The following is a 26,412-nucleotide window of genomic DNA, read 5'->3' as shown; positions in this document are numbered from 1 at the left end:
CTCACCACCCCTCGCTCGCACGCACGCACGTTCGTTCTCCGTCCTCGCGCCCCTTTTCCTACACTTTCCTCTTCTCTCCGACCGGAGGAGTCGCTCTCTCCGCGCGGTGCATTCTGGGGACCCAGGTCGAGCCCGCCGCCGCCGCCGTCGCTTGAGGGAAACGAAAAGAGGCCGCTACCGGGGAGAAGACGCCGGAGTCGCCACCGGAGAGGAGTCGCCTGCCCAGGAGCTGCCGCCGGAGACGCCCGCCACCCGTTCGCCCGTCCCCCTGCCCCGTTCACGATGTGAGTGCGACACCCCGCCGAGGGAAGGTCGCCCGTGAGGGAGGCCGAGGCCGCGCGGGGGGCTGCCGGGAAGCCGTCCCTTCCCCTCCCCCGCTTTAGGCCCCCTCGGCTTTTCCCCCTCGGTGGAAATCGTTCTTGCTTGGGAGTGGGAGGTTCAGTATCCTTGTTATGATTACCATTGGCGGGTGGAGGACATATTTCCTCCGATGTCCGCTTCCCCCACCTCTAAACCGGCCCTCGGCTTCCCCGTGCCGGAAATCCCACCTTCCCCCTTAGGCAGTGCCGGCTGCTCCTAACTCTCCGTAACTTAGCCGTAGGCCTTAGTCTCCCGTGAGCTTTTCGCCGTCCGGGCGCCCTGGAGGCGTGGACCCTCGTGGGCTACCGCTCCGCTCCTGGGGTGGTCTGCTCCTGTCGCTCTGTGATGCTGTGACCAGGCCCGGGGCCAAGTGCACCTGCGGTGGGTGCTACCACAAGGCTGCTGGTGCTCGTAGAGCACCACGCGGCCGTGCGCCGCGAGCGACAGGTACTGCTAGGCGACTGGAGGGAGGCCATACCGTCGCCGCAACTTAACTTCGCTCTCGGGTGTCGTGATTGCTTGAGTATGGTCATTCCAGGCTTTCTCCTAACTCCAGTCTCGCTGACGGAGTGAAAGTTGCCAAAACTCAGCTGTGTCCCTGGCAGCGAGGAATTACCATTGAGCAGGGCGTTCTGCACGTGTTGGAGTCGAAAGATATTTGTGGACGTTTTCAGTGTTCATATTAAACTTTAGGCGAGGTTTCATCATCCTATCTTAGTTTAAGGATGAAACAGGTATGTCGTCACCTTTTTGTTGCCTTAGTTTAATTTTCTTTACTGAAGTGACTACAGATTGTTTAGAAGCTTTATGATACAGGAAAACCTTGGTGATTTTAACCGAATGAGAATTCTTGGCATCGCCACTTTCAGCCTTTAGATTTTTCTCAGGGAAAGCTTTACCTTTTCAGATACAAGAACTGCCGATTTAGTAGTTTTTTGGTTCTAATCGCTCCCTAAAAGTTATGTATGGAGAGCAATTGAGGGGAACAAGTTTTATTCCTGTAAAAAGTAATGCACTTGCAAGGGTTTACTTAATAAAACGTCTAGACGTTTTATTTAGATAAGTAAAGAAAACACTATAGTCACTTGATGGAAAAGAAGCCTTGAGAAGAAGGCATGTATTATTGTAAAGTGACTTATTAGAATTTTGGAAGGATTCTCCCACCCCCAAAAGTGGTATGTAATAGAAGATTTTAATCTGTGAAAAATAGCTTGTGCTTTTTCTCTTTGACATTTATTCCAAATAATGTAGCAGGATTGTCAGTCTTAAAACATCTGTGAGGAGAAAATTAATCCTCAGATAAGGCATTACCAACTTTTAATAGATTAATGTAGCCAAGCAAATTTTTTCGTGAAGAAATAGTATGTTTGAGATAGAAACACTTTCACAGGTCACATGAAATAGTTAAATAGGTAAGAAATATTAAGTTATGTAAATAGGTTAAAAACTCGGATGAAAAGTATAGCGGTATTCCAAAAAGCAGTCTGTCAGAAGAATGCTATTTTCAAAATGAGTGTTTTGAAGGGACCAGGTAAATTTCATTGTGTTTAAGGTATTCAGTATATGCCATCTTGCAAATTCTTTAGGGGATCTTATTAATGACTGAATTTGTAAGATGAATATTATGAGTCAGTTATTTGAGTTGGAAAAGACTTTTAATGAGTCCTAGGAAGAATCTGGCTGATGAGCATTCATTTTGTTGATGTGTGCTGTAGACTTTTTTTAGCTGTAGAGAGAGACATTTACGCTGGACATCTCAAGGGTTTTAAGGTCTGTTTTTTTATCATTTGATTGCTCTTCAGTCGTCATTTCCTAGATAAATTTTTTCTAATCAAGTTTTGTCTAGTAGTTTGCATAAAAGCTCTCAATTTCTCACCTACCTTGGAGGAGGCTGGGAGTTTAGGACCTCTCTCCTCCATTTAAGACCTGCACAAATCCCCTGTAGGGGGTGCTACTTTACTTTTTTTTTTTTTTTTTAAGCTGTTGTAATTGGTTCTAGGTTTTAAGTTGGACGTATTAACAATAGGTATGAAGTAAAACATTCACTTTTGAGCAGTTTGAAATCATTCTTTCCAGTGTCTTGTAGTCAAATTAATAAATTGTCCAGAAACACTGCGACCATTGCTAGCGTTGGTTAAAATCTTAACTTTGCCATCGTTCAACTTTGTACGATTGAGTCCCCAAAATAAAATCATCAGTCTTTAACCTCCAAAACAAATGGTAATAGTGACCATACAGCATATGGTTAATTTCTATAAGTTGAGGAAGAGTAACTGATGAAGGCTTTTGTTCAGTGTTGATTTCCTAGCCACTGTAACCTAGCAACTGGATGTTTCTTTTTTTCTGTGCTTAGTTAGACTTTAACCGGAAGGCAGTAGAAACGAAGTGACAAATCACTTGAGGCAGACCAGTATGTATTGTTAAGATTCTCCTGTTTAATTGTGTTTTCTCAGTTTTAAGATCTTCTAGAAGCTTTATCATTTTAGAGTCATAGGTGGTTAGTGATGATTGCTTTTCAGGAAAAAACACCTTCGTAATAAACTGTTTAGAATCAATCTAGCTCTGAAACATTAATAATCATATTTTATTTGAGTTATTAAGAATTGCTGCATCTAGTGTATTTTACTACAGAAATACAAAGTGTGTTTTAGTAAACTTTATTATTTACTGTGTAGGTTAGGGATAGATTTTAAATTGAGGCTGATGACTTCCACAGAACACCTTAGAACTTTTGGTTTTCCAGGAAGATGCCAATTACTTTAAATCTTACCTTGAGTAATATGCCCTCACCCGTGTTGTACTCCAAAACCAAATAAAATGTGCTGTTGTGGATTTTCTGTGCCGTAGTTGATCTTCTCATGTAGTCGTACTTTATTGCTGAAGAGTGTTTGTATCAGGGCTCTTTCCAACTCAGCATGCTTAATTATCTTTGTGTACTGAAAGGATCTAAGCCACAGAGGTGTTTTTTTTAACTTTTAATTTTATTACATTACAGGATTTAGTTCTTCAAATATCAATTCACAGCACTGCTGATTAGTATAAACAACTGTCCCAAATAGGATTGGAACCCAGAATTTCTCACAAAGACATTTTTTTCACTTTAAAAAAAGGGAGAATAATTTTCCAGGTTGTCCTTTTATTTCCAATACATAACCATGCCTGGGGCTTCCCTGGTGGCACAGTGGTTGAGAGTCCGCCTGCCGATGCAGGGGACACGGGTTCGTGCCCGGGTCCGGGAAGATCATGGCCGCTGAGCCTGCGCGTCCGGAGCCTGTGCTCCGCAACAGGAGAGGCCACAACAGTGAGAGGCCCGCGTACCACACACACACAAAAAAATTGCCTGTAGTTCAGTTTTTCTTTTCTCCCCTGAAATATTTATTTATTTAATTGGTTGTGTTTGGTCTTAGTTGTGGCAGGCGGGCTCCTTAGTTGTGGCTCGAGGGCTCCTTAGTTGTGGCATGCAAACTTAGTTGTGGCATCCATGTGGGATCTAGTTCTTGGACCAGGAATGGAACCCGGGCCCTGTGCATTGGGAGTGTGGAGTCTTTACTGGACCACCAGGGAAGTCCCACACCTTTATATTTTAGAGTGGGAATTATCAAAGAAAGGAAGTAGCACAGAGGTTCACAAACTTTCTTGGTTCATCCCTTGGTGTCTTAGTAGTATTTTTGTTGTTACTATTTTGTATTTTTTTTATTTGTTGGTTGGTTTTTTAATGGTGCTGCTAGGCCATAAGAAGTAACCTAGACGTTCTGTTTATTAGATAGTTGGGTCCAAACAACTTAAGTACTTCGTCCTTATAGCCTGTTAGCTTTTCAGAAAGCTAACACACATAAATTGAAAGAAAAACGTAGTTTCTTGTATAAGCACAGTTACTGATGAAAGGTGTATGCCTTTTGGGAACTGTATAACTTGTTATACCTTGAAATCAGATTGGATACTTCCATCTCAATTCCTGTTCCCTGTTGAGTTTTTTGTAGGTCTTTTTTTTTTTTTAAATCGTAACCACCAAAAATCCAGCTTTGCAAAGATGAAACTTAGTGGAGAGGGTTACAGTGCAGTCTGCTGTTGAAACTGAACCACTTAGTGTCTTGACTGAAGTTGAGTATCACTGAATTTCTCTTAAATTTGAAATATCCTGTGGCAGCCCTGTAAATTCTTCCGTAGTGCCTTGATGCACCTTGGCATGTAATTTGGGGATCACTGGACTTGCATGTATATTCAGATTAACTTTCCAGGAAGTTTTACATAGTAGTACAACTGGCATACAGAAGATCTGAAAATATGAGAAGTGTATCAGGGTTTCTCTGAGCAAAGAATATGTGTGAGAGAGTTTGGTTTTAGATGTTTACGGGCAGGGCTTTTTTTTTTTTTTAGGCAGGGCTTTTGATAATACTTAACAAGGAAAAACTGCTCAGTCTGAAACTGGAACTTTTTTTTTTTAGCAGAATTTTCATGTTTCCATATCATTCCTTACTTAGTACAAACTGAAATAGATTTACCAGTTTCTCGATTCTCTTTTGTAAATAATAGACCAGTTGATAGACTTGGTTTTAAAATATCAGTTATTCTGAACTTTGTAACATCTTTTAAACTTTTTTTTTTCTCCCTTGGTTATAATGAGTTTGTTTTCTTCCATAACCCCCTTTTTTTTCCCTTGGCTGCGTTGGGTCTTCATCGCTGTGCGCAGGCTTTCTCTAGTTGCAGTGAGCAGGGGCTACTCTTCGTTGTGGTGTGTGGGCTTCTCGTGGAGCACGGGCTCTAGGCACGCGGGCTTCAGTAGTTGCAGCACGTGGGCTCACTAGTTGTGGCAGGCGGGCCCTGGAATGCTCGGGCTTCAGTAGTTGCAGTGCACAGGCTCAGTAGTTGTGCCTGGGCCCAGCTGCTCCGCGGCATGTGGGATCCTCCTGGACTGGGGATCGAACCCCTGTCCCCTGCACTGGCAGGTGGACTCCCAACCACTGTGACACCAGGGAAGTCCCTGTAACCCTTCTTGATGTTTAAAAATACTCTGGGATACATAGAAGGCGAGTGAATCTGGTTTTTAAGAAGCTTTTCATTTACTGGAAATGTTTAGTTTATAGAGGATAAACATAGAGGATACTTTCTCCATTATCAAGTTCTAGTAAAAAGCTAGTCTTCTGATTATTATTGTTTTATCTTAGAATTCAAAGTGATGTTTTAATTCAGACAAACATCATGTTCCATTAAAAATAAATTTGTAGGGCTTCCCTGGTGGCGCAGTGGTTGGGGGTCCGCCTGCCGATGCAGGGGACGCGGGTTCGTGCCCCGGTCCGGGAGGATCCCACATGCCGCGGAGCGGCTGGGCCGGTGAGCCATGGCTGCTGGGCCTGCGCGTCCGGAGCCTGTGCTCCGCAACGGGAGAGGCCACAACAGTGAGAGGCCCACGTAATGCGAAAAAATAAATAAATAAATAAATAAATAAATTTGTATGGGGATTATCATTACTTCTGAATAAAGTATGTGAGGTTATAGATTGTGATGTAATGTATCTTACAAGTATAATTAAATATATAGATGAGTTACTTTTAAGAGTACAAACAAAAAACATTGTCTTATAGTGTATCACTTACTTATACTTTAAGAAAGGTAAACCATAGCTAGTAATGGATCCCTCTACCCCCATGTTTCTTAGAAGAAGAATTTTGGGCTAAATTTCATCCAACTTGAATGTGAGCTTCTTAAGGGCAGAGATTTTTATCTGCTTTGCTGACAGCTGTATCTCCGGAACAATTCCCGGTATCATGTTTAATAAATAATTTGTTTATTGAATAATATTTAGACTCTGAATCTCTTTCAGCTATAAGACTTGGCTATATGAGGTGCTTGAGAGTGATGTTTGGAACTAACTGGGATCTTTTACAGTTGGTCCTTTATTTTGCTGTATCGCATCTTCAGTCAAATTCAGCTATATCTCAATATAGATTGGCTTCTTTTGGCCGCACTCCACACCATGTGGGATCTTAGTTCCCCAACCACCAATCGAACCCATGTCCCCTGCATTGGAAGCGCGGAGTCTTAACCACTGGGCCACAAGGGAAGTCCCTATCTCATGCAAATTGGGCGAGTAGGGGCTTCCCTGGTGGCACAGTGGTTGAGAGTCCGCCTGCCAATGCAGGGGACATGGGTTCGTGCCCCAGTCTGGGAAGATCCCACATGCCGCGCGGAGCGGCTGGGCCCGTGAGCCATGGCCGCTGAGCCTGCGCGTCTGGAGCCTGTGCTCCGCAACGGGAGAGGCCACAACAGTGAGAGGCCCACGTACCGCAAAAAAACAAAAAAACCCAAATTGGGCGAGTAGTTTGGTGGTCAGTAGGTGAAAGATAAAGTTGGTGAGAGTCATTTATAACTTTAGATTCTATTAATTGAGGCTTTGCTATATTTTGGGAAATCTGGAAAAGAAGGACCACCAAATCAGTATATACCCTCAAAATACATTTGACTTGTTTGTGAGCCCTTTATTTTGAGAATGTTTATTTTGGGAATATTTAGCTTATTAGTTACAATTTGGTCAGACTGATTTTTTCTCTTAATTAACTGATGATTACCATAAATTCTCCTTTAAGAGATTCTACCCTTCTTTCTCTTTCCCCTCCATTTTTTTTAAATCTAAAGAAATTGGCCTTCCAATCAAAAATTAATACTTACACTTTTTCTGCTTGATTAATTTCTGTATGAGGCCATTAGTTGAAGATAAAACCTAATAGATTTAAGAATGTTTGCTTTATCATAAAGATTGTCATTTAGTGCATCCTTGTATCACATTTTGCAGTCTTAAATATTTTTACAAAAGCAGAGCATTTTTTGTGTTTAGTTTTTGGCTGCGCTGTGCGGCATGCAGGACCTTAGTTCCCCGACCAGGGATCGAACCCGTGTCCCCTGCATTGGGAGTGTGGAGTCTTAACCACTGGACCACCAGGGAAGTCCCAAAAGTAGAGCATTTTTATTAAAAGGTTGTTATTGCTATTTTCCCCAGTATATTTGTCTGTTTTTTGGGGTTTTTAAAAAAATATTTATTTTTGGCTGCGTTGGGTCTTCGGTGCTGTGCGCGGGCTTTCTCTAATTGCGGCAAATGGGGGTTACTCTTCGTTGCAGTGCGCGGGCTTCTCATTGCAGTGGCTTCTCTTGTTGCGGAACACGGGCTCTAGGCATGCGGGCTTCAGTAGTTGTGGCTCGCAGGCTCAGTAGTTGCGGCACATGGGCTTAGTTTCTCCATGGTATGTGGGATCTTCCAGGACCAGGGATCGAACCCGTCCGCTACATTGGCAGGCAGATTATTAACCACTGAGCCACCAGGGAATTCCCTGTCTGTATATGTTGAAGAGCCTAATGTTTAGTGACCAAATAATAGTATTCTAATTTTTTCTCAATGATTCAGAGTAAGAATTGAGATATTGATCATATGTCTCATTTGTGTATGTTAAAACTTTTTTATAAAAAAATTAATTTGATCGAACAGTCCCATGACAGTTCTTAATGATTTCTGGGGGGAAAACACCAAAATGATGTGGAATCCTGTGTGATTCTATGGGACGAGCATGTAATATATACGTATCCCATGAGGTTGAGCTAAACTGTGCATTTCAGGAAGCCAAATTTGAATTATTATGGTACTAACTAAGATTTGTAGGCCTCTCACTTGAATAGTAAAAATGTTTTCTTTCACTAAATTCTCACAGAGCTCACAAAATTTTTTTAACTTTTAATACAAATTAATTCATTTTTGGCTGCATTGGGTCTTTGTTGCTGCCCATGGGCTTTCTCTAGTTGCTGCGAGCAGGGGCTACTCTTCACTGCAGTGTGGGGGCTTCTCATTGCGGTGGCTTCTCTTGTTGCAGAGCACGGGCTCTAGGCACGCGGCCTTCAGTAGTTGTGGCATGCAGGCTTCAGTAGTTGTGGCACGCAGACCTCATAATTTTCCGTGTTTGCTGTATAATGGTCCAGAGTACCTGCTTACAAAAACTTCTATTGATTGATTGATTGGCTGCGCTCTGCAGCATGTGGGGATCTTAGTTTCCTGACCAGGGATCCAACTCTCGCCCCCTTGCAGTGGAAGCTCAGAGTCTTAACCACTGGACCACCAGGGGAATTCCCCTTACAAAAACTTCTGAACATTGGAGATTCTGAGAGACAAAGAAAATAAAGATGTTGGAGCTTTGACAGTAGTATTGGTTATAGAGACAAGACATATGCTGTAGAATTCTATTAGATACAGAATTTTTCTCTCTCAAGATATTCAAACTTCTAAAGCGATGATAGCTATAATTAATTTTTTTTTTAAACTACCCAGATACAGAATAAACTCTTTTCCATGGTCTCCAGGGACGTCTGTGACCTTGGTTTTTAACCTTAAGCTTTATGAACTTACCTGGAATTATGTATGATATGTTTGTCCTACCAGTTCATAAAAGGCTTGATGTGTCCTAATTGTCTTTTAATAATTTAATCTGTCCTGCACATAGTAAACTATCAAAAGAACTGCAATAACCTGGAAATGTTCTTTAGCAAATTTTTTCCATGTAGCTTTGCTGGTTGGTTTAGTCTGGGCTGCTGTAACAGAATACCACAGACTGGGTAGTTCATCAACAGTAGAAACTTAATGTCTACTATTCTGCAGTCTGGAAGTTCAAGATTTAGGCACCAATATGGTCACCTTCTGGTGAAGGGGCCCACTTTCTGGTTCATAGCTTCTTGCTGTGTCCTCATAGTAGTGGAAGGGGCGAGGGGCCCCTCTGGAGCAGTGAAAGGGCTAGGGGCCTCTCTGGAGCCTCTTTATATATAAGGCATGACTTTATTTATTTTTTAAATAGATTTATTTTATTTATTTATTTTGGCTGCATTGGGTCTTCGTTGTTGCGCACGGGCTTTTTCTAGTTGCAGCGAGCAGGGGCTACTCTTTGGTGCGGTGCGGTGGCTTCTCTTGTTGCAGAGCACGGGCTCTAGGCACGCGGGCTTTAGTAGTTGTGGCACGTGGGCTCAGTAGTTGTGGCACACGGGCTTAGTTGTTCCACGGCATATGGGATCTTTCTGGACCAGGGCTCGAGCCCATGTCTCCTGCATTGGCAGGTGGATTCTTAACCATTGCACCACCACAGAAGCCCTTAAGGCATGACTTTAATTTATGAGGGTTCTACCCTCATGATCTAGTAGTAAACACCTTTCAGGTCCCACCTTCGAATATCATCCCGTAGATGATATATGAATTTGGAGGGCATGCATTAAGGTCATTGCACTGGTGCATCCTTTCTGGGGGGCGGTGCACACCTCACAGCATGTGGAACTTCCCTCGACCAGGGATCAAACCTGTGCCACCTGCAGTGGAAGTACGGAGTCTTAACTGCTGGACCAACAGGGAAGTCCATGGTGCATTCATTTTTTTTAAGGGAGAGGTGCTTGTAATTTTCTACAAATTAGAATTAAAATGCACGAGATTCTAGTATATTAAAAATGGTATTTGGGAACAAATGTGGTTTCCACTCTGTCATTTTAAGACAAACTAAGAAATTTTAGTCAAAACTACAGAGGAGAATTTTAGGTTATGCAAAGTTTAGTTGCTCGAATTGACATAGCCCTAACATTGAGCTTGGAAGAACTTGTCAGAAGAACTTGGAATGTCCCACTTCAGAGATTTTGGGTATTATTTTGTTATAAGTAGTGGCTTATTCACATAATGTATGCAGAGGTGAAAAAGTTTTTGCGTTTATAGGTATGTTACTATTAAAATGAATTAACAGACTTGAACAGTAGTTTGGGATTTTGCCAGTGTTTGTATAAGACTATAGACACGAATCCAACATAGTTTAGGAGCTAGAGTTTAAAATCACCCTTTCTCTGAGTTAATAGGAGAAAAGAGTTGTGATTTCATAAACACTTGGTTTTCCTTTCAAATGAGTGAATATATGTGTTTATTACCGTTCAGGTTAAGTGTAGGATTTCCCCCCCCTTGTATTTTTAGACGGTTTAGATCAGGGGCACTTGGTAAATATTAGGCTTTACAGGCCACAAATATCTGTCTCACATTTTTGTTTTCACAACTTTAAAAATACAAAAACCATTTTTGGCTCCAGGTTAGGATCATTTAATTTTGTTTTTATTGTCTGGTAAATGATTTTATTAGTTGGCTAGGGCTGCCATAGCAAAGTACCAGAGACTGGGTGATTTAAACAGTAGAAATTTATTTCCTCACAATTCTGGAGGGTGTTAGTCCAAGATCGAGGTGTCAGAAGGGTTGGTTTCTTCTGAGGCCTCTGCTTGGCTTGCAGATGGCCGGCTTCTGTCTTCTTCACAGGGTCTTTCCTCTGTAACTGTACTAATCTCTCTCTCTTTTTTTTTTTTTTTTTTTTTTTTGCGGTATGCGGGCCTCGCTGCTGCGGCCCCTCCTGCTGCAGAGCGCTCCGGACGCGCAGGCTCAGCGGCCACGGCTCACGGGCCCAGCCGCTCTGCGGCACTAACCCACACCCCCTGCATCGGCAGGCGGACTCCCAACCACTGCGCCACCAGGGAAGCCCTCTCTCTCTTTTTAATTAATTTATTTTTCAATTAATTTTTATTGGATTATAGTTGCTGTACAACGCGTTAGTTTCTGCTCTACAGCAGATTGAATCAGTTATACGTATACGGTATATCCACTCTTTTAGATTTCTTATTTAGGTCACCACAGAACATTGAGTAGAGTTCTATGTGCTATACAGTAGGTTCTCATTTGTTACCTATTTTATACATAGTAGTGTATATATGTCAATCCTAGTTTCCCAATTCGTCCCATCTCCTCCTCTTGGTAACCATAAGTTTGTTCACTGCATCTGTGAGTCTGTTTCTGCTTTGCAAGTAAGTTCATCTGTACCGTTTTTCGAGATTCCACATATAAGCGATATTGTATGATATTATTCTCTTTGATTTCACTTTGTATGACAGTCTGTAGGTCCATCCACATCTCTGCAAATAGCATTTCGTTCCTTTTTATGGCTGAGTAATATTTCATTGTATATATGTACCATATCTTTATCCATTCCTGTCGATGGACCTTTTTTTCCCCCCAAGAGGGTATTAAATCGTTTATTGAATACACATGATAATGGATGATACACAAGCTTCATTCCCATCTATAACTTTATCTGGTACTGTAATTCAATTTAGATATATTGCATAGGATGTGCCAACAATCATATTAATAACCAAAAAACTCCATGACTTTGCTTGGGTGACCCTTTTCACGGTGAACTCCAGGTCACAACGCAGTAACTGTCAGTTCAACTACACCAAGGTTTCTGAAGGCAATAGCTTTTCCACCAAAGCAGGTTGTAAATAAATTTTGAATGGAACCTGGCATCACCCTGAAGGAGCTCTAACTTCACACTGTTGAGGTAGTTTACCAAAATGGTTTCAGAGTAGACTAACTTTACACAGCTCATTTTTTAAAAAGACACATTTATTCAGCATCGTGATCAGACTATTAAATTTAGCAATCAACAGCATGGGTGCAAAAAAAAAAAGAAATCTACATTAAAACCCTTTGTTGGAATGCTTTACACTTTCCACAGAACAGAAACTGCAATAACTTGTTATACAGGTAGTCACAAATACAGTCCTCGAGTTTTTTTGCCCATACACATGAGTATTGTCTAAAACATGTCTTCTTTGTAGCAGCTAGGCCCTGCCACCACTGTGCTTGGCTGAGTTCACAAATCTGTTGTAACCTGTAGCTTCCCTGTCACTTCTCTGGCTCTCCTCTCCTGCTAAGCTTTGTTTCCTGGCAGTAATTAAAACCTTCTGCCACTGCCATAGTTACTGCTGCTGCTGGAACCACCATAGCCACCTTGCTTTCGTGGTTTGGCAAAGTATTAGCCTCCACCACCATAGGGGCCAGAACTTCTGCCTCCAAAGTTTCCTCCTTTCATGGGCCCAAAAGCTGAAGATTGATTGTTGTAATTTCCAAAATCATTGTAGCTTCCACCACCTCCAAAATTGCTTCCACCAATTTGGATTCCACCAAATCCATTGCAGCCATCCCCACTGCCACCATATCCACTACTACCATGGCTGCCACCAAAGCCACCTCGACCACTGAAGTTTCCTCCATGACCAAAGTTGTCATTCCCACCAAAACCACCTCCACGACCACCAGCAAAGTTTCTAGAACCACTTCAACCTCTTTGGCTGGATGAAGCACCAGCCATCTCTTGCTTAGATGGGGCTTTTCTTACTTCACGGTTGTGGCCATTCACAGTATGGTATTTCTGAATGACAGTCTTGTCTACGGAGTCATGGTCATCAAAGGTTACAAAAGCAAAGCCTCTCTTTTTGCCACTGCCTCGGTCAGTCATGATTTCAGTCACTTCAATTTTCCCATACTGTTCAAAATAATCTCTTAGGTGATGTTCTTCAGTGTCTTCTTTAATGCCAGCAACAAAAATCTTTTTCACAGTTAAGTGGGCACCAGGTCTTTGAGAATCTTCTCTTGAGACGGCCCTCTTTGGTTCCCCAACTCTTCCATCCACCTTGTGTGGCCTTGCATTCATGGCTGCATCCACCTCCTCCACAGTGGCATATGTGACAAACCTGAAGCCTCTGGAGCGCTTGGTGTTTGGATCCCTCATTACCACACAATCTCTGAGCGTTCCCCACTGCTCAAAATGGCTCCTCAGACTCTCATTGGTTGCTTCAAAGCTCAAACCTCCAGTGAAGAGCTTCCGCAGATGTTGGGGCTCTTTGGGTAACTGACTTAGACTTGACTGCAGTGGAGGGAGGAGATGTCAATGGTGCTTACTTGGCGGCGTCCACGTGCAGAAAGTCAGTGGACATTTAGGTTGCTTCTGGGTCCGTGTAACTGTCCTAATCTCTTATGAGGACACCAGTCATATTGGATTATAGCCCACCCTAAGATCTAAGTTTACCTTACTTTTTTATTTTTATTTTTTTTTTGCTGTACGCGGGCCTCTGACTGTTGTGGCCTCTCCCATTGTGGAGCACAGGCTCCGGACGCACAGGCTCAGCGGCCGTGGCTCACGGGCGCAGCCGCTCTGCGGCATGTGGGATCTTCCCGGACCGGGGCACGAACCCGTGTCCCCTGCATCGGCAGGCGGACTCTCAACCACTGCGCCACCAGGGAAGCCCTACCTTACTTTTTTAAAGATCCTCTCTACAAATACAGTCACATCCTAAGGTACTGGCGGTTTAGGAATTCAACATATGAATTTAGGATGTGATTTCAGGCCATGACAGTGATATAAATCTAGATTACTTAATGTGAATTCAAGGAAAGGAAAGATTCTTCCCTGGTTCCAGTGTCCTTGATACGAACAGAAACTAAAGAGCTTATATACCAGATCGCCATTAATGTGCTCCTTCTCCATTACTATAGGTTCTTTTTTTTAAAAATTTATTTAATTTATTTTACTTTTGGCTGCATTGGGTCTTCGTTGCTGCGCGCAAGCTTTTCTCTGGTTGCGGTGAGCAGAGGCTACTCTTTGTTGTGGTGCGTGGGCTTCTCATTGCGGTGGCTTCTCTGGTTGCGGAGTGTGGGCTCTAGGCATGTGGGCTTCAGTAGTTGTGGCATGTGGGCTCAGTAGTTGTGGCTCGCGGGCTCTAGAGCACAGGCTCAGTAGTTGTGGCGCACGGGTTTAGTTGCTCCGCAGCGTGTGGGATCCTCCCGGACCAGGGCTCGAACCTTGTCCGCTGCATTGGCAGGTGGATTCTTAACCACTGCACCACCAGGGAAGCCCTACTATAGGTTCTTAATGTGTAACTTGATTTTAACAAGGTAAACAGTACTATCAAGTATTTTCAGATTATGTTGTTAAATTCGGCTAGAAAAGCATTTTTACCAGAGTTTATTGATATAGCCATTTGTAAACATATTGAGAGAAGAATCTGCTCACTATAATCAGGTTAATTCAACATTGTAAGTCAACTGTACTCCAATAAAAATTAATTTGAAAAAAATCAGGGTAATTGTTCTCAGTTTTATTACCTTTTTTGTTCAAACAGGAAAGGTAGAATACTACAATGAATTCCTCATGTACCCATTATTCAGTCACAACCATTATCAGTACAGGGTCATTCTTATTTTATCTACTCCCCTCCTCTTCTGCCCAATGGATTTAAAATATATATATTTATTTATTTGGCTGCACCAGATCTTTAGTTGCGGCATGTGGGATCTAGTTCCCTGACCAGGGATTGAACCCGGGCTCCCTGCATTGGGAGCACGGAGTCTTAACCCCTGGACCACCAGGCAAAGTCCCTCTTTTTAAATTTTTAAATAACACAATTTCACAGTTAGACTGGGTTGCTCTAAAGGAAGAAAGCATTCCATGCCGAAACCATTTAATATCATTTTTTGAAAAGTATTATGAATGTAATAAATCCCCATCTACCCATCTACCAGATTCAACAGGCCTTTGCCACACTGCTTTATCTCGCCCTTTTTCCTTAGTTATTTTAAAGCAGACTCCATGTACTTCCCTTTTAATCTTGAATGGACATTTGTTTTCCATAAAACAGTGCCTTTCACACCTAACAAAACTAACGGTTTTCACATTATCTAATACTCTGTCCATATCTAGGTCTCCACCGTTTCAGTAATCTTTTTTATGTTTAGTTTGTTTGAATCAAGATGCATACCAGATTTACAAATTGCACTTCTTTGATAACTCTTAGGTTTCTTTTAATCTAGAGCAGTACCCCCCTCTTTTCTGCCATTGATTTAAGAAACAGTATTCTGAATTTTTCACTTCTTGTGATATGATTTAACTTGTTTCTTTTCCTCATATTTCCTATAGACTGGAATTACGTTTACTGTGGAATATATCATGTTGATCAAATCAGGAAGTGAATGTCTCGTCCCACTTTTAGTGATGCTAAGATCATAAGTTCTTTATCTGCTGTTCATCTAATCATTGTTAATGGTCCCATTCATTGATGAACACTGCCAAATCAGCTTAAAGTTTGCAAAATGGTGATTTTTTTTTTTTCCTCCTCACGTTTTATTCCACACAAAGCTGATCTTCATGAACTGGCCCTATTCAGGTATCATGAAGAAAGATTCATAAAGGGAAAGAAGGATAAATGCCTATTCTTTCTCTTTAATTGCCTTTTTGTAAAGAATTGGAGTTGTAGCATCTTCTGGTGATCTAGAATTGTGGGTAGTTTGTTTTACATTTCTTTAATAAATATAAACTGGAGTATTTATATTTTGTGTATTTGGATCAGTTTGCAGTCATCCTTTCAAATTGTCATTGGCCAAGGAGAGAGAGACTCTAATTGTTTCCTCCTGGTTTTTTTTTTTTTTTTTTGCGGTACGCGGGCCTCTCACTGTTGTGGCCTCTCCCGTTGCAGAGCACAGGCTCCGGACGCACAGGCTCAGGGGCCATGGCTCACGGGCCCAGCCGCTCCGCAGCATGTGGGATCTTCCCGGACCGGGGCACGAAGCCATGTCCCCTGCATCGGCAGGCGGGCTCTCAACCACTGCCCCACCAGGGAAGCCCCATCTGTAATTTTTAATTTCAGATCTGATATCAGTGTTTTGGAGTAGAGTATGACTAGTCAGGTTTAACAGTTGTGTGAAAATGTTGATGAGCAGTTGGCTGTAACTTTAGAACTTTAAACTGCTACTCCTCAGGGTTGGGAAGTTCAGAGGTTGGAAGCAAAACAGTTCCTTTAAGTTGATTTATGAGTAGTGTTTGAACATATAATAACCAATTGGTTTTAAATTTTATTTTGAAGTTTTAGGTTTACAGAAAAGTTTCAAAAAATACAAAGAATTCCTGTAACTTTGATTTTTAGATTATCAAAGCAGCACATGCTTTTTTTTTTTTTTTTTTTTTGCTGTAGGCGGACCTCTCACTGTTGTGGCCTCTCCCACTGTGGAGCACAGGCTCCGGATGCGCAGGCCCAGCAGCCATGACTCACGGGCCCAGCCGCTCCGCGGCATGTGTGATCCTCCCGGACTGGGGCACAAACCCGTGTCCCCTGCATCGGCAGGTGGACTCTCAACCACTGCGCCACCAGGGAAGCCCTACATGCTTATTTTTTTTTAAATAATTGAAATAGTTGAGAATGAGGTGGATCTACTTTGTCTCATCTTTCTGGTTCATTCTTTAGAGGCAGATGCTGTTCATTTGTGTGCGTGTGAATTCTTCTTGGAATTTTTATGCATATGTAAATATTTATCTAAGTAACTTGTTTTAAAGATGACAAAGGAAATTTTTCAAAGTATTTACCATGTATAATCTTTATTGCCTGTTAATTAACCACATTTGACTGTATTTGCTTCTATTAGATTTTTAGCTATATTCTAAAACATAATTTTAATGGATGAATAGAGCTTTAGGCAGCTAACATTGAAGAAGACAGGAGTCTATTGCAAGGGATAGGAGCTGGTGAATAATAAGGAAAAAGCAAATATTCCAAGTTGTTTCTAGTATAAGTATATATTGGATACAGATACAGATTAACAGTTGGGACTATAAAGTTTAATTTTTTATCTAGTGTCATTATTTAGAATCATAAGGAAGATTTTTTTGCCCAGGAAAAAAAAAAATGGTTGCTTTGCTTTATATAGTCAGCTGCAAATGAGAACTTTTTTTTTTTTGGCTGTGCTGCACAGCATGCGGGATCTTAGTTCCCCAGTTAGGGATTGAACCCCTGCCCCTTGCAGTGGAAGCTTGGAGTCTTAACCACTGGACTGCCAGAACAGTCCAAATGAGAACTCTTTTGAGGACAAATACTGTCATTTCTCATACTTAAAAAAAATTCCCCCCACAGTTCCTAACATGGTAAGTAGAAATGTTGAATACTGTATTTGAGTTGACAATGGATTAGTTCAGATTTTTATTTTTATTTTTTAAAAATATATATGTGTTTGTTTATTTTAGTTGCACTGGGTCTTAGTTGTGGCAGGCGGGCTCCTTGGTTGTGGCATGCATGTGGGATCTAGTTTCCTGACCAGGGATGGAACCCGGGGCCCCTGCACTGGGAGCACAGAGTCTTAACCACTGCGCCACCAGGGAAGTCCCCTAGTTCTGGTTTTTAAAATTCTGTGGAGTTGAATTCTTAAGAGCAGGGCTATAAAGGAGTAGCACAAATTTTGACAGGGCTACCTAAATGCTTAACTCCAGTGAGCATTTTGTTTCATTTTTAAAATCTTTTCTATGATGAAATTTGTATCATTGCATTTTGTTTGTTTGTTTAGTTTATTTTTGGCTGTGCTGGGTCTTCGTCGGTGCGCAGGCTCCTCATTGCAGTACCTTCTCTTGTTGCAGAGCATGAGCTCTAGGTGCGCGGGCTTCAGTAGCTGTGGCTCGCGGGATCTAGAGCGCAGGCTCAGTAGTTGTGGAGCACGGGCTTAGTTGCTCCACGGCATGTGGGATATTCCCGGACCAGGGATCGAACTGGTGTCCCCTGCATTGGCAGGAGGATTCTTAACCACTGTACCACCAGGGGAGTCCGTATCATTGCGTTTTAACTTGTACTGCAGCTGTTAGGGAAAAAGATGTAGTTTATGTTTGAAATTGCAGTAAACTGCCTCAAAATAATTAATGCTCTGAGGGAGAACAGAAGTATGTTACTTACATGCTAAGCTTTGGAGGTTTGTAAATAGTTAGTGAATTTCAGCTTAACTTTGTCTAATTTTATCTTTTTGTAGGCAGCCTGCTTCTGCAAAGTGGTACGATCGAAGGGACTATGTCTTCATTGAATTTTGTGTTGAAGACAGTAAAGATGTTAATGTAAATTTTGAAAAATCCAAACTTACATTCAGGTAAATTACCATTTTACATCATTGGGTAAAAGACTTGTTTCAGGCAGCTTGAATAACTTTTGCTTGATTGTTTTGTGTTTTCATTGAAGATACTACTAATCTTTACCTCTTTGAAGAGACTCATTTTTTTCCCTTTTTCTTCTTTGGTACAGTTGTCTTGGAGGAAGTGATAATTTTAAACATTTAAATGAAATTGATCTTTTTCACTGTATTGATCCAAATGTAAGTAGTCTTGATGCTTTAATCCCAATTTAAATTGTAAGGAAATGGACATACTTTAAGTACTCATTTTAGAGATAAGCACTAATTCTTAACAGTTCAGAGGCTAATAAGTATATATTTTGCATTATTTTCCCTCTTGTAACTACTTTTCTGGATACTCTTTTTGTTCTTGTTATTGTTTGGACTCAGGGCAATACTTTTTTAATTTTTATTTTTTATCTTTTAAAAATTAAATTGTGTAGTTGATGTAAGGGCTGTACTCTTAAGGCTTGTCTTATTTAAGCATAGATACATCTAAGTATGTTCTATGATTGTACCGTATTTAGTTAATTTTTTTAACGTTTTATTTTATTCACCTTGTGCAGGGGAGGAAAAATGTTTTTTGCAATTGGATAGCTTATGAAATCTTCAGTAGTCTAGGGATTGTTTCAGGGTTTAGAGAAAGTGTAGGGAAAGAAATTAGGAGAAATGACAAATAACCAGCTACTTTGTGTCCTGTAGTAATACCAGAGATATAAACGGCGTGATAGCGCTTATTTTTGTTTTTAGGATTCGAAGCATAAAAGAACGGACAGATCAATTTTATGTTGTTTACGAAAAGGAGAATCTGGCCAGTCATGGCCAAGGTTAACGAAAGAAAGGGCAAAGGTAGGTTCCTTTTTCTTTTTTTGAAAGTTTGGTATTTTTAAGTAATTAAAGATACATTGACATCAGACTGAAAAGTATCTGTCCAGCAAAGGAAACCATCAACAAAATGAAAAGACAGCCTACTTAATGGGAAAGTATATTTGTAAGTCACGTATCTGATAAGAGGTTAATATGCAAAATATATGAAGAACTCACACAACTCAACAACAAAAACCTGATTTAAAAATGGGCAGAGCAGTTGCCTGGTGGCCTACTGGTTAGGATTTTAAGCTTTCACTGCCATGGCCCAAGTTCATCACTGATTATCAGAGAAATGCCAATCAAAACCACAGTGAGAGACTTCCCTAGTGGCACAGTGGTTAAGAATCTGCCTGCCAATTCAGGAGACATGGGTTCGAGCCCTGGTCCAGGAAGATCCCACATGCCTTGGAGCAACTAAGCCCATGCACCACAACTACTGAGCCTGTGCTCTAGAGCCCGTGAGCCACAACTACTGAGCCCACGTGCCACAGCTACTGAAGCCCACACGCCTAGAGCCTGTACTCCGCAACAAGAGAAGCCACTGCAATGAGAAGCCTGTGCACCACAACAAAGAATAGCCCCCGCTCGCCACAACTAGAGAAAGCCCGCACGCAGCAACGAAGACCCCACGCAGCCAAAAATAAATAAATTTATTTAAAGAAAAAAACAACACAGTGAGATAATCATGTCCTAACTGTTAGAATGGCTAATATGAAAAATAGAAATAATAAATGCTGAAGAAGATACAGAGAAAAGGGAGCTCTTGTACACTGTTGTTGGGATTACAAATTGGTGTAGCCACTATGGAATCAGTATGGAGATTTCTCAAAAAATTAAGGGTGTAACTACCATATGATCCAGCTATTTCACTTCTGGGTATTTATTTGAAGAATATGAAAACACTAATTGGAAAGGATGTATGCCACCCCTGTGTTCATTGCAGCATTATTTACAGTAACCAAAACATGGAAGCAACCAAAGTATCCATTGATGGATGATTGGATAAACTGTGGTGTGTGTGTATTCAGTGGATTACTACTCAGCCATTAAAAAAGAATGAAATCTTGCCATTTGCAGCAACATGGTTGGACCTTGAGGGTAATAAGTTAAGTGAAATGAGTCAGAAGGAAAAAGACAAACCTAATTTTAAAAAGCATAAGGAAATGAAAACTCACAGATACAGAGAACAGATTGATGGTTACCAGTAGGGAAAGGGTTGGAGGGGTGGGTGAAAGGGGTACAAGGAGTCAATTGTATAGTGATAGACGATAGGTGGACTTGGAGGGTGATCACTCTGTAGTTGTATACAGGTGTTGAGTTACAGTGTTATACACCTGAAACTTACATTTTTTAAAAAAATTGGTACAAGGAATATAGTGTTTTTGTTTCATAGCTAGGTACTATTAATATTAAGGCCTTGTGTTCTATATATTTTCCTCTACTTTGAGGTTTATTACCTTTAACTTAATACCAAGTGTGGTCAGAATAAGATAGTCACTAATAGATGCAGACTCTTCTGCATTCAAGAGGCAGACTTTGCTTAGAAGTATAAATTACTCAGATGCTGCATTGGAGCATATCATGGTGACATTTAAAAAATAATAAATTAATCAAGTATCTGAATTTGAATAGTTCCTACCAGTGAATTTTTGTTTTAAAATGTAGGTTCTTTTGTTCTTTTTGTTTTTTTGGCTGCGTTGGGTCTTCATTGCAGTGCGCGGGCATCTTGTTCCGGTGGCTTCTCTTGTTGGGGAGCATGGGCTCTAGGCCCGCCAGCTTCAATAGTTGTGGCACGTGGGCTCAGTAGTTGTGGCTTACGGGCCCTGGAGCTTGCGGGCTTCAGTAGTTGTGGCGCATGGGGTTAGTTGCTCTGAGGCATGTGGGATCTTCCCGGGCCAGGGCTCGAACCTGTGTCCCCTGCAGTGGCAGGCGGACTCTTAATCTTAACCACTGCACCACCAGGGAAGTGCCAAAAGTAGGTTTGTTTCTGACAACTGTGAAAGCAGCTTCATGAAACTATACTTACCATTATTACGTTTTTCTAGTTTTTTTGTGTGTGTGTGTGTGTGTGTGTGCTGATGCCATGCCTCACTAGTATGAACCCACAGCTCAAAAAATATAGTCTTTAGGTACACACTAAAAGAGTACAAGGTAACCTAATCATAGGGTGATATTTGTATTGATCTATAGCTTAATTGGCTTAGTGTGGACTTCAATAATTGGAAAGACTGGGAAGATGATTCAGATGAAGACATGTCTAATTTTGATCGTTTCTCTGAGGTAAGTTCTTTTAAATGCATTCTTCCACCTCCCTCCCAGTGTATTTCTGTGTAATCAATTTAATTTGGTTTTAAAGACAGTGATATTTAGGACATGCATTATTTTACTTTCAAGACTGTTCTGCAGAAAACCAAATAAGATTTTAACAATGGTCATTTAACCTTCCTTTATGAATTTTTAAAAATTAGTGTTCTAAAGTTGATGTATAATGACAAAAAAATAAACCATACAATCAGTGCAGCACAGTTAGTTTTTATTCCAGCATTGGAACAGATTTTTTTTTTTAAGGAGCATGAATGTAGTAATTGGCTTGCATTTTGGAGCCATGTAATATGAATATAAACCTTTAAACACAAGAATCACGATGAGATATGTACAATGAGTGGTGTGTAGGGATATTTTAGTTGCAAAATCAGGGAAAGGATTTTAAGTAAGCCTATTTTTCCAGGACGTCACTGAAATACATATTGCCGTGGCCAAAGGGGAAAAAATCATTGAGATTCTCTTAGGTAGACTAGACCTTATTAAATGTGTTGCAGTAAAGCTGATCAGAAAAGAAAATGGTAGATTGTAAGTTGAAGATACTCTCATTGTGATTTGACATCTTGACTATACTTTTATGTTTCTTCTTTGACAACAAAGAATTAAAAGGAGTAAGTGCCCAGCTTCATGTATGCAACTGCTTATTTAACATCTCTCATATGGCTCTGGCACCTTGATTTCAAAACAGAGAAGGGAGATAATGGTATTCATGTGATTCTCCTAAACCATGCTACTCCTTACTGTAGTAATTGATGCCACCATTTACCCAGCTGTGCAAGTCATAACTTCTTAACAATGTTCTCTTTCACTGATTCTCTCTATCCAGTATAACATTAACTGCTGTCTTTGCTGTCTGTATTTTGTTTATATTTCCTAAGTAGCTCTCAAATGTATTCAGTTCTGTGTCTATTGCCATTGCATCTCGGTACCTAGCATTGAGCTTGGCACCTTTTGAGCATTTTTCCTGCTCAAAGAAACTTAACCAGTACTTAGTGCTTTCAGATGTAGGAAAACTCTTTACTACTTGCTCATATTATTCGAGAGTTGATGCCCAGAATTTTTATACTGAGAGATTTGAGTAGGTGTAAGTTTAAGGCCCCTTCTAACTCTGAAGTCCAGGTAAGCATGTATTTTTGAAGTCCCCATCTCATATTATTTAGTCTGCTTATTTGTTCCTCTTTAAATAATATACTGCTTGCTTTATGATCAGAAAGAACTAAATTTGGGAAATTAGTACTTTATGTATAAGTATGCTCTTTTGGTCCCAGTTTATTGTAAGTATACAACGGTGTTTTCCACAGTGTGTATCTTTTCTTTCAAGGTTTATGTTTATTTTCTGTTTGTAACTTAGTTACTGGTGTTTAGCCTTTGATTCAGTATTCAGGCCTTTTATGCCAGCTAATCAGCCGAGAGGACTTTATTTTAAATTATTTATTGGTTCTTCACAATATTTTAAAACTACAATGAAAATACCATAATACACATGCCACTTAGTTGAAGATACAAAACTTTACAACTATTCAGTACAAATAATCTCATTCTTAGCCACCAGAGGTGACTGCTATTCAGGATTGTGGTGTTTAATTTCTACATTATACATATATATCTTGTTGGATGAATTTTAATAATTTTTCTTCAATGAGAACTTACTCTTAACTTCCTACAAGGTTTCAGGATTTTATGTAATTACCTATAATCTACCTTTTCCAGAAAGGAAGGTACCTAATATATAGTTTGATTTATTTTTTCTTTTTCTTTTTTTAAATTGGTGGAAACCTATGACAGACTTAAGGTTTATTCTGGAGCGTGCAACCTAATACTTAGGGCTTAATTTAACATCATTTTAAAAACTAATTTTTACACTTCAAATAGATGATGAACAACATGGGTGGTGATGAGGATGTAGATTTACCAGAAGTAGATGGAGCAGATGATGTAAGTCTATAAGTTCTTTTCTATGTTTACTTAAATACTAAGAAACAATGTATTTTCAGGTTGTTTTATGTAGATTCAAAATTGCTCCTTTTTTTTTTGCCACTTAATGGTCTAAAAAATATTACAAGGAAAACCAGTTTTTTAAATGTGCCCATTTTTGAGGGATGGATGCCTACTAGGAAACAGGTGTCCCCTGAATCATTCTTCAAGGCACCAGATTTATAATTCAAAATTACTATTTTATAGAGACATATGCCTTACTCAGTTAACAGTTTAGGGATTATTTTGACAAAGTTGAACAGGTTTTAACATCAGGATTGGTCAGAGAGACGTATAGTAAACAGATGGATGTTGTGAATCTATAAGGATATACTAGACCACTCTTCTCAACATTTCCCCACCTGGCATCCTGTTAACATCTTTAAGAAAGTTGTTCAGTGTAGTTTGGAAGATACTTAGACAATTCACCAGCTAGGATTAGAGTTCATTGTCTTCTGTCATTCCAGGGGTCTTCATATTGAGCCACTTTCCTCTTCCATTGAATGCCAAGAGAGAAGAGAAACTATTTTATACCAGGATTCAGTCTGGTTGATAGGAAGGGATTTAAAGGGTGGGCTCAATTCCCACGAAAAGACATATATCTTATAGGAAGATAGATCCTCAGCTGTATGTCTGTTTGTCTTAAGTAAACCTGTTCTTAAGTCCATTGCTAAGTTCAAAGATGGATATAACCACCAAACCAAAGATTATATCTAACCAAAGATTGATATATCTGCTACCTTAGTCAAAAGTGCAGTGCTTCAGCTTTTTACGGTGCAAACTGTTCAGTTAGCAGAGGAATGTTTGATCAACTTGGTAACTTTTTAAATTTTCCTTTCTGCAGGATTCACAAGACAGTGATGATGAAAGTAAGTATCTTTGTAAAAAGTATGTTTACGCAGTGATATTTCACATCAGAGACCAAACTCTCAAAATAGAGAAGTAAAGTTAATTAACCTGTTTAAAATTCTTGGAAGATACATGATTGTTTCTTTATGGCCTCTAAAAAATAGCTAAAGCAGAAATTTGAATGATTTGAGATTCAAATTTTTTAAAAAAGACAATTATCTAGGAAACAACTCTTGGTGGCTGCTTTTTCCTATTGTAAAACTTTGAAGTTGTTAGGTTATTCCCTTGTAATTTATACTAATCTTTTAAAAATCCTTTCAGAAATGCCAGATCTGGAGTAAGGAATGTTGTCATCGCTGGATTTTGAGAAAGAAAAATAACTTCTGCAAGATTTCATAATTGAGAGAATTCCTAAGTTGATAGCTCTAAAGGCAGATTCTGTATTTGCCTCCTTTAACCCATTTTTCAACCTGTTTGTTTTTTTAAAGGCTTCACTAAGGGTTGATATGTACCATTGTATGGGGCAATTTTAAGTCAGCTAAGGCAATAACCTTATGCATGAACATTTCCCAGATTCCCATGATGCTGTTGAGGTCCTAGGCAATTGATAAAGCAGTTGTGATAAATAAAAAACATTTCACCTAAGTCTCCTTTACTTCATAACATAGATACTGACATGATCGGAAGCTTTCGGCTTAGGGAAAGTAAATTTTAGATTTTAGAACATGGACTCAAAAGTGGCTGAAACAAATTGGTTGATACTTTAAACTGGTAACATGTTGTTCCTCTGGTATATCCTTCAGGATTGTTCCACTAAAGTTTTATTTTTCAAAAAATTTACTTCACATAATTGTTCGTAAGTGATCACTTGTCAGTGTTCCAGATGTATCTTAGCTAAAACTAGTGAATGCCCTAACTTAGATGGTTTTGAAGCCTGTACATTTGGTATTGTTTGACCCTTAAACTTTTACATCTCTTAGCATGGAGGACGAAGAAAGGCTGTACATTGTTGCTTGAGTCTGTACATTTAGACCAAATTTGTATTTGCACTGTCAGTATGGCAAATGAGTGAAAAAAATGTTAATACACTATTGGATTTTTTATTTTATTTTTTTTTTTTGATTCAGCTTGTACCTGGGCTGAAAACCTCAATTTATGTTCATGACAGTGGGGAGTTTTTTTAATGTCTACATTCTTTCTAATAAACTGTTGGAAGACTTCTTGGCTATCCTTTCAAGTGTCTGGTTTACTGTAATTTCATGTATTGCCATTTACTGGAATGGAGTTTTTATTTTTGCTTGAGGAAGAATTTGGGAATATTCCTCTGTTTGGGGAAAAAAAAATGAGGCTTGCTGTAATGTCACAGAAAACCTTTTAAAAGTGGATCTGTAACAGGAAATTGTAGCTGCACTTTGCAACAGTTGGAAAAGAAAGTGTTGTGATTTGATTGAAATAAAACTAACTGTGTTGTCCTCCTCTAAATCTTTGAGCTTCCGCATTTTGGCACTTTTTATTCCTTCCAGCTACTGCGTATTTGTCATAGCATAGAACTGCTTCATATTTCAGTACTTCCTTATGTCAGTCATTCTGGACCTGTGTTACAGGCAGTGTTACAGTGCTGGGGGGGATACAAAGATTAACCCTTCAGGTAATTGTGAACTCAGGGAGCTCACATCATAGGCTGGCCTCAGGACAAATAGTGAACAAAAACTTGGGAGATGGGAAGTGTAGTAATAGATATGGATAGAGTATTTAGATTGAAGGGAAAACACAACCTTTTTTCTTCCCTTGTTAAGTATATGAGTGTTCCAAATAATATTCAAGACCATTTTCTTGAAATGCCACAACTAGAAAATCTTAACTTTTTGGGGACTGTGGGCATAACAACACTTGGCAGTCAACTCTGTTTCGTTATGTTACAGAAGTATAACTTGGGTTCTGGTCCTGTTAAGGAAATGCAGTTTCCTCAGAGCCTTAGGTTTTTCCACATTCGGAGGTATGTTTGGACTTACGTACTTCTCAAAAATTACTTTAAGCTTGGTCTCCTTTCTCTGGAGCATACCAAAGGTATCAGTATGCCTGATAGTGTACTGCTTAGCTTCAGGGAAAAACTTTAAAATTTAAAAAACCCTTCTATTTTTAGTTTTATTTTCTCGAACTATTTTTGTATGTCAGTTCTGGAAGTTAAAAGATTCATTAAGGATTTTCTTAATGCCAGCCATTAGGCTATAGCATTAAGA

At 40.0% G+C, this 26,412-nt stretch overlaps 2 protein-coding genes across 3 annotated transcripts; one reads left to right on the top strand and one right to left on the bottom strand.

Moving 5' to 3' along the window:
* Window positions 1-25,500, top strand: PTGES3 (prostaglandin E synthase 3). 2 transcript variants are annotated; one of them, XM_033435995.2, is made up of 7 exons: window positions 1-284; window positions 18,023-18,136; window positions 18,289-18,358; window positions 18,908-19,006; window positions 23,222-23,284; window positions 24,168-24,192; window positions 24,494-25,500. In XM_033435995.2, coding segments are annotated over exons 1-7 (393 nt in total). In that variant the 5' UTR covers window positions 1-282; the 3' UTR covers window positions 24,514-25,500. The 2 variants fall into 2 exon arrangements, with proteins under 2 accessions (XP_033291886.1, XP_049550453.1); XM_049694496.1 differs by lacking the exon at window positions 23,222-23,284 and adding an exon at window positions 21,218-21,307.
* On the bottom strand, window positions 12,015-13,730 carry LOC105748200 (heterogeneous nuclear ribonucleoprotein A1-like). Its single transcript, XM_049694422.1, has 3 exons — window positions 13,701-13,730; window positions 12,548-13,109; window positions 12,015-12,510 (listed from the first exon to the last, which is right to left on the bottom strand). Exons 1-3 carry the CDS (start codon window positions 13,728-13,730, stop codon window positions 12,272-12,274), a joined length of 831 nt encoding a protein of 276 aa, XP_049550379.1. The 3' UTR covers window positions 12,015-12,271.
* Window positions 25,501-26,412: the final 912 nt, after the last annotated feature.

This window comes from Orcinus orca, chromosome 11 (genome assembly GCF_937001465.1).
Source record: "Orcinus orca chromosome 11, mOrcOrc1.1, whole genome shotgun sequence".
Classification (NCBI taxonomy): domain Eukaryota; kingdom Metazoa; phylum Chordata; class Mammalia; order Artiodactyla; family Delphinidae; genus Orcinus; species Orcinus orca.
This window is presented reverse-complemented; position numbering and strand designations above follow the sequence as displayed.